Genomic DNA, 16,258 nt, shown 5'->3' with positions numbered 1-16,258 from the left:
GATGAAACCCGTCTCTACTAAAAATACAAAAAAATTAGCCAGGCATGGTGGCGGGCTCCTGTAGTCCCAGCTACTTGGGAGGCCGAAGCAGAAGAATGGCGTGAACCCAGGAGGCGGAGCTTGCAGTGAGCCGAGATCGCGCCACTGCACTCCAGCCTGGGCGACAGAGCAAGACTCCATCTCAAGAACACCACCACCACCACCAACAACATGAACCTGACCATTTGGTCCCCTGCCCAGCTTCAGCCAGCCTGGACTAGAAGCACATGCTCTGCCTGCTGCCTCTCCCCATTTCCCACCCTTCAGGACTGCCTCCCCATCACCAGGCCTCAGCTGCACTCAACTACTTGCACCATGCTCTCTCAGTGCTGGCCATCATCCATGCTGGTTCTTTGTATAAAAAGTCTCCTCTGGGGCTGGGTGCAGTGGCACGTGCCTGTAATCCCAGCTACTCAGGAGGCTGAGGCAGGAGAATCACTTAAACCCGGAAGGCAGAGGTTGCAGTGAGCCAAGACTGTGCCACTACACTCCAGCGTGGGAGACAGAGCGAGACTTCATCTCCAAAAAAAAAAAAAAGTGTGCCCCCCATTAATACTTCAACTAAAATATTCCCTCCCTAGCTGGGCATGGTGGCTCACACCTGTAATCCCAACACTTTGGGAGGCCAAGGTAGGAGGATCACTTGAGCCCAGGAGTTTGAGACCAGCCTGGACAATCTGACAAAGCCCTGTCTCTACCAAAAATACAAAACTTAACCAGGCATGGTGGCAGATTCTTGTTGTCCCAGCTCATTGGGAGGCTGAAGTAGGAGGATTGCTTGTTCCTCAGGAGGTTGAGGTTGCAGTGAGTCGAGACCATACCACTGCACCCCAGCATGGGTGCAAAGTGAGACCCTGTCCCAAAAAAAAAAAAAAAAAAAAAGGGCTGAGCAAGATGGCTCATGCCTATAATCCCAGCACTTTGGGAAGCTGAGGCAGGCAATCACTTGAGGTCAGGAGTTCCAAGACCAGCTTGGCCAACATGGTGAAACTCCATCTCTACCAAAAATATAAAAATTAGCCAGGTGTGGTGGCATACCCCTGTAATCCCAGCTACTCAGGAAGCTGAGAGAGGAGAATTGCTTAACCATGAGGTAGAGGCTGCAGTGAGCCGAGATCACGCCACTGCACTCCAGCCTGGGTGACAGAGCAAGACATCATCTCAAAAAAAAAAAAAAAAACCAACCTTCCTCCTGCAGGCAGCCACCCCCGCCCCCTCTCCCCCGAGCAGAGTCAGGCACATCCTCTACGCTCACAATTCTCTGTGCTCCCTCCATCACAGCCCTGACCACCGTGAGCCTCCCAATAGTAGGGTCCAGTTCATCTCAGGCACCGCTGGGTCCCCCAACATCACCCAGCCCAGGGCCAAGCACAGAAGACTTCAGAAATATTTGCTTAACACATAATCTTGACTAGCCCACAATGAAGCGCGTTTTAACAACCCAAACTATGACAGGACCACAGGCTGATTTCTAGGAACCTTGTCATCAGTCCCCCTCTGCCAGGTCCCAGAGAAGCCTCTTTACAAACCTGGCTCCTCCCTCCCAGTGGAGAGAGTCCCCGCCACTCTCTGCATCACCTCAGGGCTTGGATGTGCTCTTACTGTCCTCAACATCCCCTGCAGTAACTGTGTATCTATAAAACTCTCTCTGCCCTGAGACTGAGATCTCCGTAAGGGAGGCTATGACCCCAACATGACAAGTCAAGGAACATTTGTTGAAATAAATGAACAAGTTACTGTAGCTGTGATGGGTGAACCAGCAGCTCCCTTCAAAAGTAGCTCATTATTTGCCATCCATCCCTACCTGTCTAGCCACAGAACCCTGTCCTGCAAGGACTATGTCACCATTTGGCTGTCTGAAAAGGTCATCCAATCCTGTTCCTGGTGGTGGGGACAGGCCTCACACTGCCCTCCTGCCTCACCTGGTAACTGAAGAGGAGCCAGCAGGGAGGAGTCAAGTATGGTGTAGTGCTGGGGAAATTAGACTAGTACAGCGCAAACGAGAATGTCCCAGACAGGAAATGGAACTGGGGATCTTGGTCTCATTTCCACCAGACTTTAACCAACAAGCAGTGTCTCCAAGCCATGAATCAGAGACCAAGAATCCAGTGCTACAGCTTAGAGAAAAGGCCCTCCCTGTCACTCCCCCACTCATCCCTCCCCCACCACAGCATCCCAATTTCTCCAACTATTCACTACCAGGCACCTCCCCAAAGGGCACAACAAAGACTGGCAATCAAATGTCCACATAGGATAAGCAGGCAACATAAATGAGTGGGACAAATCACCCAAAACACATGGCACTCTCCATCTACCAAACAATTTCCAGAACACAGCCACGTGAAATCTCTTCCTTTTCTTCACTCTGCCACGAGACAAGCAAGATGATAAATGGCAACTAACATATCCTGGGAACTGGAGAAAATTCCCAGCTGTAAGTAGGACAGCCACTCATCAAGCAAACGGCTGCTCTGCAGAACAACCCTGGGTCCCAGCGTGCCAGCTCCTTCCACTTTCCCAGAAAAAGCAAGAAATCTTAATCTTTATGATAAATCTCCCTCACAAGCATTGGCAACTTATTTAAAAAGCCAATTGAAGTTTCTGTGCATCAAACAAGAGATCTATAATCACCCTGTCACCTATTTACTAGTTTATGATTGCTGCCTACTAAATGTCAACTCCAAAAAAGTAAAGATTTCCTACCAGACACCTGGGAAGTAAGTGGAACACAGTAGTAGATGGAAATACTGATTTGTTCAACGAACGAATAAAACTAAAATAAGTTTAAAAGGAGGATACTGGGCTTGGTGCAGTGGCTCACGCCTGTAATCTAGCACTCTGGGAGGCCAAGGAGGGTGGATCACCTGAGGTCAGGAGTTCAAAACCAGCCTGGCCAACATGGGGAAACCTCATTTCTACTAAAAATACAAAAATTAGCCTGATGTGGTGGTGGATGCCTGTAATCCCAGCTACTCGGGAGGCTGAGGTTGCAGTGGGCCGAGATCATGACAATGCACTCCAGCCTGTGCCAACCTATGGAGATGCTGTCTCAAAAAAAAAAAAAAAAGAATAATGGCAAATAAAAGAACATTTGAAATCAGAAATGCCCCAGGAAATGTTGGTTTTTTGGTTCCCGGAACAGAGGTACTCAAGAGACCCAAAGCCAGAGTGATCCTTTCAAAACATTAGATCATATCTTCACTTGCTCACACTTTTTCGAGGTTTCATTTTACTCAGTTAAAACCAAATTCCTTACCACAGCTTTCAAGATCCTATATGACCTGGCTCCCATAAATTCTTCGTTGCACTCACTCTGATCCAACCAAACTGGACCCCCTTTTTTTAGGCAGTGGTGGGGAGACAAAGTCTCACTCTGTCACTCAGGCTGCAGTGCAGTGGTACCATCACAGCTCACTGCACCTTCACCTTATGGCTCAAGTGATCTTCCCACCTCGGCCTCCCAAGTAACTGGGACTACAGGAGCGTGCCACCAAGCTCAGCTAATATTTTTGTAAGACAGAGTCTTGCTCTGTCGCCCAGGCAGCAGTGCAGTGGCGCGATCTCAGCTCACCACAATCTCCATCTCCCTGGTTCAAGCGATTCTCAGCCTCAGCCTCCTGAGCAGCTGGGATTACAGGTGGGCGGCACCAAACCCAGCTAATTTTTTTGTATTTTTAGTAGAGACAGGGTTTCACCATGTTGGCCAGACTGGTCTTGAACTCCTGACCTCATGTGATCCACTGCCTTGGTCTCCCAAAGTGCTGAGATTACAGGTGTGAGCCACCAAGACCGGCCTCAGCTAATTTTTTTATATTTTTGTAGAGACAGGGCCCCACTATGTTGCCGAGATTGCCCTCGAACTTCTGGGCTCAAGTGAACCTCCCAGCTTGGCCTCTCAAATCCTCGTTAATCCTTGAACACGGCAGACACACTTCCATCTTTGTACCTGCTGGTCCCCCTCACTGGAATACTCCACTTCCAGCTAACCACGACTCACTCCCTCACCTCCAACAAGTCACGCTGATGACCCTATTGCAAGTGCAACCAGGACTCTCCATTCCCCTTTTCTGTTCTCCTTTTCTCCAGAGTACCTTCTAGCTTACTATATAGTCCATTCCTTGGCTATATTTATTTACATTCCCGAAGGCAGACATTTTTAAAATCTGCTTTGTTTACTGGTGTACCCCAAAGACAAAGAATTGCACCTGGTACGTAGTGGGCACTACAAATAAATTTCTGGAATGACTAGACGTAACCAAAAAAAAAAAACAACTAATGCTGAGTGCTTACTATATGCACACAGAGTAAACTTCAAAAACATCACCTGTTATCTCACTGGACCTAACACATTTCTCGCCTCCAGAACCTGTCCCCTTACTTGTCTTCGACTTGCCTAATTCTCTATCTCTTGCGATAATCTGGGAGTTCCCAGAAGCCAGAGTCCGCTGTGAACCCCTCGAGCCTCCCACAGTGGGCTTTCTACCCGGAGTCCTGCCCCCAGGTGCAATGTCTCCCCCGGCGCCCCAGCCACAGACCTCGGCCTCCTCGCCGTCACTGCTGCGCTCGCTGTCCTCCTCCTCGGAAAAGTTGCTGTCCTCGCTGTCCGACATCTTCCGCTGCTGCTGGGAAAGACAGCAGCCTCAGCGCGTCCCACAGTCCTGCTCGCCACCCCAAGCCTCAGTTTCCCCGCTGGTTCCCTGTGAGAAGAAAACCCCTTAGCGCGCTTCCGGCAGGCTTGTTTTGGCAATTGCGAACTGGAGTGCGGACCCCCTCCTACGCCACATGCTAGACCTCCCCAGTTTCCAAATCTGTTCTCTACACCTCCTCGGCCTCCGGCGGCCCCCGGAACTGCCACCTCTGCACACGCACTTACCGCTCGGGCTCCACCTCCGCCTTTGGTACCAGCTGCTGTTCGCACGACGCCCGGCTGGGGCTGACGGGTCCTCTCGCGAGAACCTATCCGTTGGCCTCGCCTAACACGAGATTTCCGGGGCTGGCCCAGGCGACGCACTTCCAGGTCGCCATCTTGAGAGAGGCAGGGCTAGCCTAGGCGGAGTGAGGGGGCGACATCTGCGGAGGGTCGGGAGGGGAAAGGTTTTTTTTTTAACCGCCGACTCGGCCTTTTCCAGGCTGGGACTCGTGTTTGAATTGAGTGAGCCGTTTGTTCGTTAGTCCAGAACACGAGCGCGGTAGGCCAAGCCGCGAGGAGGCCGGGAATCAGCGAATAGCAAACTATTAAAGAAACCAGGCTTGGGCCGGGCGCGGTGGCTCAAGCCTGTAATCCCAGCACTTTGGGAGGCCGAGACGGGCGGATCACAAGGTCAGGAGATCGAGACCATCCTGGCTAACACGGTGAAACCCCGTCTCTACTAAAAAATACAAAAACCTAGCCGGGCGAGGTGGCGGGCGCCTGTAGTCCCAGCTACTCGGGAGGCTGAGGCGGGAGAATGGCGTGAACCCGGGAGGCGGAGCTTGCAGTGAGCTGAGATCCGGCCACTGCACTCCAGCCTGGGCGACAAAGCGAGACTCTCTCTCAACAAAAAAAAAAAAAGAAACCAGGCTTAATCTCCTAGGCCCTCTAAAGCATCCCCAGGAGATACGTATCCCCATGTTGGAGAGAACGCTGAAGCTCAGAAAAATAAACTCGGTGGAAAGCGTCAGACCCAAGCGTCCTCGCCAAGTCTGACTGACCGTGAAAGCCCTTGTTTTTCTTTTCTTTTCTTTTTTTTTTTTTTTTGTGGAGTCGGGCTGTTGCCCGGCCTGATCTCAAACTCCTCAAACTCAAACTCAAAAGCTATCCTCTGGCCAAGTCCTTCCAAAGTGCTGAGATCACAGGCGTGACCTGCCGCGCCCGGCCTAAGTCCCTATTTCTCTTTCCAGGCTTCCTAAGTTCATTTAAAGCCTAATTTATCTATTAGTAATAACAGCTGACGAGTGGTGGCAGAGTGGACAGGTGTAATGGAGAGATGAAAAATGAACCTTCCCCTGTAATCCCAGCGCTTTGGGAGGCTGAGGCGGGAGGATCACGTGAAGCCAGGAATTTGAGACCAGCCTGGGCAACAAATTGAGACCCCATGTATCCAATTTTTGTGTGGGTTTTTTTTTTAATGTGGTGTGGTGGCTTGTACCTGTGGTCCCTGCTACTCCAAAGGCTAAGGTAGGAGGATCACTTGAACCCAGGTTGAGCCTTCAGTGAGCTATGACTGCACCACTGCACTCCAGACTGGGTGATAGAGACCCTGTCTCTTAAAAAAAAAAAAAAAAAAAAAAAAAAATTAAAACAAATATTAAAAAATTAACCTGATAGAGGAAATTTTAAAAATCAGAAGCCTATGTCGGGCGCGGTGGCTCATGCCTGTAATCTCAGCATGTTGGGAGGCCGAGGCGGGCGGATTGCCTGAGGTCAAGAGTTCAAAACCAGTCCGGCCAACATGGTGAAACTCCGTCTCTACTAAAAATACAAAAAAGCCGTGCGTGGTGGCATGCGCCTGTAATTCTAACTACTCAGGAGGCTGAGGCAGGGGAATTGCTTGAACCAGGGAGGTGGAGGTTATAGTGAGCTGAGACTGTGCCACTGCACTCCAGCCTGGGTGACAAAGCAAGACTCTGTCTCAAAAAAAAAAAAAAAAAAATAGAAGCCTCAGGACATACTGGTAAAATTTCTCACATAAGTATGACACACCTGGATTCAATTTACCTAAGCTTAATATATACCTACTTAGTTACTGGGGATTGGGGTGCAGTTATGATGGAAGCAGGCAGTGAATATACCTGCAGGTGCGTGTTTCTCCCCAAAAGCACACACACCCCAATCCAGCAAAACCAAATTGAGTACCAGATAGATTGGGGAGGGGCTGAGCACTCTATAGAAAGGTGTTTCCTCTTCCTTAAGCTTGGTTCTTTTAAATAGCAGTTCTTGAAAATAGGATTCTCGGCCAGGCCCGGTGGCTCACGCCTGTAATCCCAGCACTTTGGGAGACCAAGGCAGGCCGATCACCTGAGGTCAGGAGTTCAAGACCAGCCTGGCCAACATGGTAAAACCCTGTCTCTACTAAAAAAATACAAATAGTAGCCAGGTGGTGTGGTGGCACACACCTGTAATCCCAGCTACTCAGGAGGCTGAGGCAGGAGAATCTCTTGAACCCGGTAGGTGGAGGTTGCCGTGAACAAAGATGGCTCCAGCCTGGGCAACAGAGCAAGACTCCATCTCAAAAAAATAAAAAAAAAAAAAGGCTGGGCGCGGTGGCTCAAGCCTGTAATCCCAGCACTTTGGGAGGCCGAGACGGGCGGATCACAAGGTCAGGAGATCGAGACCAACCTGGCTAATACGGTGAAACCCCGTCTCTACTAAAAAATACAAAAAAAAAACTAGCCGGGTGAGGTGGCGGCCGCCTGTAGTCCCAGCTACTCGGGAGGCTGAGGCAGGAGAATGGCGTAGACCCGGGAGGCGGAGCTTGCAGTGAGCTGAGATGCGGCCACTGCACTCCAGCCTGGGCGACAGAGCGAGACTCCGTCTCAAAAAAAAAAAAAAAGAAGAAAAGAAAATAGGATTCTACAATAAAATCACTGCTGACACTGCTGCAGAAAGGCATTCCCTGCAGAAAAGAGAGGGTACAGTCATTTCCCCCCTATGGAAGTTTCTTCCTTGGTGGCTCCACAGTTCTGAACTCAACTCTGGTAGCACATCACAATACTTCAGAAGATTTTAGAAAGAAAGAGTTGCCCTAAACTGGAAACATACAAAAATTAAGGCCGGGAGCGGTGGCTCACGCCAGTAATCCCAGCACTTTGAGAGGCCAAGGCGGGTGGATCACAAAGTCAGGAGTTCGAGACCAGCCTGGCCAACACGGTGAAACCCCATCTCTACTAAAAAGAAGCTGAGTGAAAGGAGATATCCAGCATGATTCCATTCATATGAAACTCCAGAGCAAGCAAAACCAATGCAGACAATGCAGATTAGTGGATGTCTGGGGCTGGAGAGGGAGATGGAAATTGACTGGGAAGGGAGATAAGGAATGCTTTGGGGTGATGGAAATGTGGCCATCCAGTCCGCTAGCCAGTGCACTCCAGTCCGGGTAACAGAGGAGACTCTGTCTCAAAAAAAAACAAAAAAACAAAAAAAGGTCAGGTGTGGTGGCTCATGCCTATAATGCCAGCACTTTGGGAGGCTGAGGGGGGAGGATCACTTGAGCCCAGGAGTTTAATATTAGCTTGGTGTGGCCGGGTGTGGTGGCTCACGCCTGTAATCCCAGCACTTTGGGGGGCCGAGGCGGGCGGATCACGAGGTCAGGAGATAGAGACCATCCTGGTTAATACGGTGAAACCCCGTCTCTACTAAAAATACAAGAAATTAGCCGGGCGTGTTGGCGGGCGCCTGTAGTCCCAGCTACTTGGGAGGCTGAGGCAGGAGAATGGCGTGAACCCGGGAGGCGGAGCTTGCAGTGAGCCGAGATGGGGCCGCTGCACTCCAGCCTAGGCGACAGACAGAGCGAGACTCCGCCTCAAAAAAAAAAAAAAAAAAAAAAAAAAAAAAAAGATTAGCCTGGGCAATAAAGGGTAACCCCATCTCTACAAAAAAATACAAAAATTAGCTGAGTTTGGTGGCATGCACCTATAGCCCTAGCTACTTGGGGAGTTGAGGTGGGAGAGTCACTTGAGCCTGAGAGATCAAGCCTGCAATGAGTTTTGATCATGCCACTGCACTCCAGCCTGGGCGACAGAGTGTGACCCTGTCTCAAAAAAATATATGGATAGATGCTGAGTCCAGCCTGTGCGGCATAGCGAAACACTGTCTCTAAATAACAATAATAATATAGATGCTCGGGCTCCACCAGAGACCAATTATCAAATTATCTGGGCTGGGGTCTGGCCATCAGTATTACTTGAAAGTTTTCCAAGTGGTGGTCTGGGCGCGGTGGCTCACATCTGTAATCCCAGCACTTTGGGAGGCTGAGGCGGGCAGATCACAGGGTCAGGCGTTCGAGACCAAACTGACCAACATTGTGAAACCCCATCTTCACTAAAAATACAAAAATTAGCCAGGTGTAGTGGCGCATGCCAGTAATCCCAGTTACTCAGGACCGCGCCACTGCACTGTAGCCTGGACAACAGAGTAAGACTCTGCCTCAAAAAGAAAAAAAAAGCAGGCTGGGCGCGGTGGCTCACGCCTGTAATCCCAGCACTTTGGGAGGCCGAGGCGGGCGGATCACAAGGTCACGAGATCGAGACCACAGTGAAACCCCGTCTCTACTAAAAATACAAAAAAATTAGCCGGACGCGGTGGCGGGCGCCTGTAGTCCCAGCTACTTAGGAGGCTGAGGCAGGAGAATGGCGTGAACCCGGGAGGCGGAGCTTGCAGTGAGCCGAGATCGCGCCACTGCACTCCAGCCTGAGCTACAGAGCGAGACTCCGAGACTCCGTCTCAGGAAAAAAAAAAAAAAAAGCAAAGTTCTTCAAGTGGTAATTATCTGTAGCCAGGGATGTAGGGATGTGAGCCACAGGACCCTCCCTGTCCTCAAGGGATAGGGATGAGGTTAGAGAACACCTGTGTACTTCTCTATCCCTTCCTGGAAGAAGAGAGAAGAGGGAGTATCTAAAGGACAGTGAGAATGGGGGCAGGTGGGGCAAGAGCTCAGAGACTTAAGATCTTACCTTACTTTCCTCCTCCTTACCTCTTCCCCTTGGCTCATAGGGCTCCAGGTGGGGTCCTCTGGCCTAGAGGGAAGAAAAGGCTTAGGGTTTGGGAGTTGGAGCTGAAGACTATTCCCTCCCTCTCTCTACCCAGCCTCTCTGGGTGCACCTGGGAGCCCATGTCCTCCAAGGCTCAGGCTGTGGTAGGGTGCTGAGCACAAGCTCCCTGTAGTAACTCCAGGAGTTTGGCCAGAAGGAGGGGGACAGGTCTCTGGGGATGTCCTTCATAGGGCCGGCAACGGCCCTGGCTGGCCACTCACAGCTGGGACCCCAGAGGATCCAGCAGGTACTGTAGCTGCAACACAGCAGTTCCCACAGATGGTCCCTGCTCAGACCCAATCACAGATAGCTCCAACCTGAAGCAGCCTAGAGTCTCAGCAGGACACACAGTGGGGACAAAGTGGCCTGGTATCTATGGGTAAGGGCATAAGTCCAAGTCCCCACTCCCAAGGTTTCTTATCTGTGGCCTGGAACAAACCCCTTCACTTCTCTGGGCCTCAGTTTCCTCATTTGTAAGTAGGGCTCTGGATAATCCCAACCTTAAGGGCTGACACTATGCCATACTGTACTTATGTGCAAGTTAGAAAAAGATGCTCAGGGGGGAGGGGAGAGGGGGGAGGGATTGCATTGGGAGTTATACCTGATGTAAATGACGAGTTGATGGGTGCTGACGAGTTGATGGGTGCAGCACAGCAACATGGCACAAGTATACATATGTAACAAACCTGCACGTTATGCACATGTACCCTAGAACTTAAAGTATAATAATAAATAAATAAATAAAATAAAATAAAATAAAATAAAAAACTACAGAAGTACAAAAAAAAAAAAAAGAAAAGAAAAGAGGCCGGGCGCGGTGGCTCAAGCCTGTAATCCCAGCACTTTGGGAGGCCGAGGCGGGCGGATCACAAGGTCAGGAGATTGAGACCACAGTGAAACCCCGTCTCTACTAAAAATACAAACAAAAAAATTAGCCGGGCGCGGTGGCGGGCGCCTGTAGTCCCAGCTACTCAGGAGGCTGAGGCAGGAGAATGGCGGGAACCTGGGAGGCGGAGCTTGCAGTGAGCCGAGATAGCGCCACTGCACTCCAGCCTGGGCAACAGCGTGAGACTCCGTCTCAAAAAAAAAAAAAAAAAAAAAAGAAAAGAAAAAGACACTCAGCTGGGCACAGTGGCTCCTGCCTGTAATCCCAGCTCTTTGAGAGGCCAAGGCAGGAGGATCACTTAAGCCCAGGTGTCCAGACCAGCCTGGGCAACATAGTGACACCCCATATCTAAAAAAAAAAAGGTCGGGCATGGTGGCTCACACTTGTAATCCCAGCACTTTGGGAGGTCGAGGCAGGCGGATCATGAGATCAAGAGATTGAGATCATCCTGACCAACATGGTGAAAACCCGTCTCTACTAAAAATACAAAAATTAGCTGGGCATGGTGGCGCATGCCTGTAGTCCCAGCTACTCGGGAGGCTGAGGCAGGAGAATCGCTTGAACCCAGGACGCAGAGGTAGCAGCAAGCAGAGATTGCGCCACTGCACTCCAGCTTGGTGACAGAGCAAGACTCCGTCTCAAAAAAAAAAAAAAAATTAGCCATTCATAATGTCACGTACATGTGGTCCCAGCTACTCTCGAGGCTGAGGTGGGAGGATTGGTTGAGTCTAAAAGGTCGAGACTGCAGTGAGCTGTGATTGTGCCACTGCACTCCAGCCTGGGGGACAGAGCAAGACCCTGTCTCAAAAAAACAGAAAAGAAAAAGACCTTCCTTAAGTTCCTTCTACCTTCTAAGGCTTGATTTTATCAGAACAAGATACTTTACTGCCATCTGCTGGAAACCGACAAATATGCAAATCTACAATGTCCAGGCTGTGAATACAGTACCGTCTTTGTAGATGTGGGATCCTTATGCAGTGTACAACGTTCACATCCATACATGGCGGTCGTGTCTATCTTATAGGATTGGTGTAAAGAGTAAATAAGCTAACATACTTAAAGCATTTAAACCAATATCTGGCACAGAGTAAGCACTATTTACATGTAGCTGTAGTCATCATTTGTTATTATATGCCTCCCTATTCTAGGTATTGGAGACAGCGGTGACCAAAATATATCTGTCGAGACTAGGGGCTGGGTCAGGAGACAGTCCCACTACCTCCTCCCTGCAACATATTCATATGGTCACACAGCTACCCTCACACATGGAGACCACTGAATTCTCTCAAAACCTCCAACTGCAGAAAGAAGCAAATACAGTACTCACCGGAGATCATCTGGGGTGTAGAGGGTGTCATCATTTTTGTTTCCCTACAATTCAGGGGTAAGGAGGAGAATCAGATCTTGGAGGGAAAGAGGCTGACCCTTCCTCAAACACACCCCCTACCACGCCCCATCAATTGGCCCACCCCTGTCTGCTGGCTCTGCTCCCCACTCACTAGTATCTTCAGAGGGCTGCAAGGAAGTAAAAAGGCTCCCTGCAGCAGAGGGGCATTCCTAGGTCCCCCCAGGGCTGTACAAGCAGGAGGATGATCCACAGAAGCAACACCAGCACCTTGCTCACTCCCAGACATTCTCTGGTGCTTGACCTGGGGTTCTGGAAGACAGAGGTACAGGAAGGTGGAGCAGACTGGAGGACTGAAGTGGGTGAGGGGAACTCCCCCTCCACCTCCCCCCGCCGTCCTATCCCGATTGTTCCACCCAAGACACAGATAATTCAGGGAGTGTGCCCATAGAGGCTGGGGAAAGATGGTGACCCCAAAGTCGGGAGGGCCTAGGTCACAGCGCTCCCTGACTCCCAAGCTCAGGGACGATACAAGACTTAGCAAGAGTGTGAAGATCAATCTGGAGAGACCAGAGAACCTGAACTCCCCTACCCAACGGGCCCTTAAGACAGTGCAGGCTAGGCCAATAGCCTTGGCTCACACCTGTAATCCCAGAACCTTGGGAGGCTGAGGTGAGCTTGAGGTCAGGAGTTCAAGACCAGCCTGCCCAGCATGGTGAAACCCTGTCTCTACTAAAAAATACAAAAATTAGTGGCCAGACACAGTGGCTCACACCTGTAATCCCAGCACTTTGGGAGGCCGAGGCAAGTGGATCACCTGAGGTCAGGAGTTCAAGACCAGCCTGCCCAGCATGGTGAAACCCTGTCTCTACTAAAAAATACAAAAATTAGCTGGGCATGGTGGTGCATGCCTGTAATCCCAGCTACTCGGGAGGCTGACACAGGAGAACTGCTTGAACTCAGGAAACAGAGGTTGCAGTGAGCTGAGATCAAGCCACTGCCCTCCAGTCTGGGCGACAGAGCGAGACTCCATCTCAAAAAAAAGACAAAAATTGGCCAGGCACAGTGGCTCACGCTTATAATCCCAGCACTTTGGGAGGCCGAGGTGGGTGGATCATGAGGTCAGGAGATCAAGACCATCCTGGCTAAAACAGTGCAACTCGTCTCTACTAAAAATACAAAAAATTAGCTGGGCGTGGTGGTGGGTGCCTGTAGTCCCAGCTACTCCGGAGGCTGAGGCAGGAGAATAGCGTGAACCCAGGAGGCAGAGCTTGCAGTGAGCTGAGATCGCGCCACTGCACTCCAGCCTAGGTGACAGAACGAGACTCTGTCTCAAAAAAAAAAAAAAAGGAAAAATTATTGGTCAAGTGTAGTAGCAGAGGCCCGTAATCTGGGCTACTCAGGAGGCTGAAGCAGAAGAATCTGTAATCTCAGCTACTCCAGAATCTGAAGCAGGAGAATCGCTTGAACCAGGGAGGCGGAGGTTGCAGTGAGCTCAGATTGCACCACTGCACTCCAGCCTGGGTGACACAGCGAGACTCTATCTCAGGAAAAAAAAAAAAAAAATAGTACAGTTAGAGTGTGTGCATCCTCTCGTCTGCCTCTGTCTTCATTGGAAAACACCTGTGCTAGCCTTTATCTATGTCTAGGTGAATATTTGAGGTCTCAGCTCTCCTTTTTCATTTATTTAATTTTTGAGACAGAGTCTTGCTCTGTCACCCAGACTGGGGTGCAGTGGTGCCATCTCAGCTCACTGCAACCTCCACCTCCCGGGTTCAAGTGGTTCTCCTGCCTCAGCCTCCCTTGTAGCTGGGATACAGGTGCCTGCCACCATGCCCAGCTGATTTTTGTATTTTTAGTAGAGGCGTGGTTTCACCATGTTGACCAGTCTGGTCTTGAATCCTGGGCTTGAGTGATCCTCCCGTTTTGGCCTCCCAAAGTCCTGGGATTATAGATGTGAGTCACTGCACCTGGCCTCTGTCTCAAGTATTTTTTTTTTTTTTTTTTTTTTTTTTTTTTTTTTTTTTGAGACGGAGTCTTGCTCTGTAGCCCGGGCTGGAGTGCAGTGGCCAGATCTCAGCTCACTGCAAGCTCCGCCTCCCGGGTTTACGCCATTCTCCTGCCTCAGCCTCCATAGTAGCTGGGACTACAGGCGCCCGCCACCTCGCCCGGCTAGTTTTTTGTATTTTTAGTAGAGACGGGGTTTCACCGTGTTAGCCAGGATGGTCTCGATCTCCTGACCTCGTGATCCGCCCGTCTCGGCCTCCCAAAGTGCTGGGATTACAGGCTTGAGCCACCGCGCCCGGCCCTGTCTCAAGTATTTTGGAAACTTCATGCCTGCCTTTATCTCTTTTGTCTGAGGGTTGGCCTCTCTGCCTCTAACTCTGTCACTGGGCTTGTTTTGGGGGTCAATCTCTTGACTGTCCTGGTCTCTCCCTTTTCTCTTCCTCTTCTCCCTTGGCCCTTTCATCTTTCTCTTCTTCTCCACGTGTGCCTACGTTTCTCTCGGCTGTCTGTGTGTCCCTCCAGGTCAGACTCTAGGGACTTCCTTCCTCCCTCCTCACAGCCCCTCTCCTGCCTCACTCTTTTAAAGCTGGACTCCAGGCTGGATTTTCCCTCTGGCCCCAGACCTGCCCTCCAGTGTCTCCCTGTCTCCACCCTCTTTGGCAAAGTGTGCCACCATGTCCTTTTGAACCTTGGATCCCAGACCCTGTACTGCCAGAGAAACTGAGGCAACTGTGGGCTCCCTGTAGCCCTGAGAGAGGAATCTCTGGGCTGGGGAGAATCTTTATAGGGAGAGAGGCAGGGACATCTGCTGGCAGCCAGAGGACAACCCAAACCTGGGGTTCCTCAGGTGGGGTTGGAGAATTCTGTGGGGAGGAGGCCTAAGTGGAGGGTGATTTGGGGGAGAGGAAAAAGATGACTGGGAGATTCTGGAGAAAGAGATTCTAGGGGCCGGGCGCGGTGGCTCATGCCTGTAATCCCAGCACTCTGGGAAGCTGAGATGAGTGAATCACTTGAGGTCAGGAGTTCGAGACCAGTCTGGCCAATATGGTGAAACCCCGTCTCTACTAAAACTACAAAAATTAGCCAGGCGTGGTGGTACATGCCTGTAATCTCAGCTACTCAAGAAGCTGAGGCACGAGAATCACTTTAACCCGGAAAGCAGAGGTTGCAGTGAACAGAGATCATGCCACTGCACTCCAGCCTGGGGGACAAAGCAGGACTCCGTCTCAAAAAAAAAAAAAAAAAAAAAAAAAGATTCGGCCGGACGCGGTGGCTTGTGGCTCACGCCTGTAATCCCAACACTCTGGGAGGCTGAGATGAGTGGATCACTTGAGGTCAGGAGTTCGAGACCAGTCTGGCCAATATGGTGAAACCCCGTCTCTACTAAAAATACAAAAATTAGCCAGGTGTGGTGGTGGATGCCTGTAATTCCAGCTACTCAGGAGGCTAAGGCAGGAGAATCTCTCGAACCCGGGAGGCGGAGGTTGCAGTGAGACGAGATTGCGCCACTGCACTCCACCCTGGGCAACAAGAGCGAAACTCTGTCTCAAAAAAAAAAAAAAAAAAAAAAAAAAGGTGGGGGGAGATTCTAGGGTTGGGACACAGAAGAGGTGAATTATTGGGGGAGGGTCTCTGAGGAGAGGGGAATTCTAAGGGGAGTAAAACTCCAGGGAAGGCAGTTGCTGGGAAGAGGAGTCTCGGAAGGGAAATAAATTCAGGAGAAAGGTAGATTTTGAGGGACGGGTCTCTGAGAGAGAAGTTTTTGTGGATTTGCGGGGCGGGGTGTTCTGGGAAAGGGGGACTTTCTGGGAAAGGGTGATTTTCTGGGAAAGGGGGATATGCCGGGAAAGGGAGATTCTGGAGGAGGGAGATTCCAGAGGTACTGGGTCCTGACAAAAGGAAGATTCTGGCAAGGGTGACTGAGGGGACGAGGACCGAATGGAGGGAGATTCAGTGAAAAGGGGGGTCTAAGTTGAGCGCTCTTAAGAGGAACATTTGGGGTTGGCCTTCTGAGAGAAGGATGGGAAACATTCTGGGAAGAGGAGACTGAAAAAGGAAGAAAATTCTGGTGAAAAGGAGATTCTGAGGGGAGGGGGCTCTGAGGGGGAAAGGATTCTGGAGAGGATCCCCAAGGAGGGGGATTCTAGGGAGGACAGGATTCTGGAAGTCCTGAATCTGAGAATCCAGCCAGATTTCTTGCAGTAGATTCCAGAGGGAAGATTCTGATGCGGGGGATTCGGGGAAGAGTCCAG

The 16,258-nt window shown here is 50.6% G+C and overlaps 2 protein-coding genes and 1 pseudogene across 10 annotated transcripts in view; 1 reads left to right on the top strand and 2 right to left on the bottom strand.

The window, feature by feature from the left end:
• Positions 1–4,974, bottom strand: part of SUPT5H (SPT5 homolog, DSIF elongation factor subunit) — a 34,352-nt gene extending 29,378 nt beyond the window's left edge. For 6 of the 9 annotated variants that reach the window (XM_077976015.1, XM_077976020.1, XM_015123806.3 and 3 more), the window contains exons 1-2: positions 4,913–4,974; positions 4,575–4,658 (exon numbers count right to left, since the gene is read on the bottom strand). In XM_077976015.1, the coding sequence (XP_077832141.1) occupies positions 4,575–4,649 (75 nt within the window). In that variant the 5' untranslated portion in view covers positions 4,650–4,658; positions 4,913–4,974. 9 annotated transcript variants of the gene reach the window in all.
• The window catches only part of GMFG (glia maturation factor gamma), a 259,854-nt gene that overhangs the window by 131,087 nt on the left and 112,509 nt on the right, over positions 1–16,258 (top strand). The gene's annotated exons all lie outside the window — the stretch shown is intronic.
• On the bottom strand, positions 9,872–14,682 carry LOC114674098 (uncharacterized; annotated as a pseudogene).

Source organism: Macaca mulatta, chromosome 19 (assembly GCF_049350105.2).
Source record: "Macaca mulatta isolate MMU2019108-1 chromosome 19, T2T-MMU8v2.0, whole genome shotgun sequence".
NCBI lineage: Eukaryota > Metazoa > Chordata > Mammalia > Primates > Cercopithecidae > Macaca > Macaca mulatta.
The sequence above is the reverse complement of the archived record's forward strand: the minus strand, read 5'-3'. Positions and strand labels throughout refer to the sequence as shown.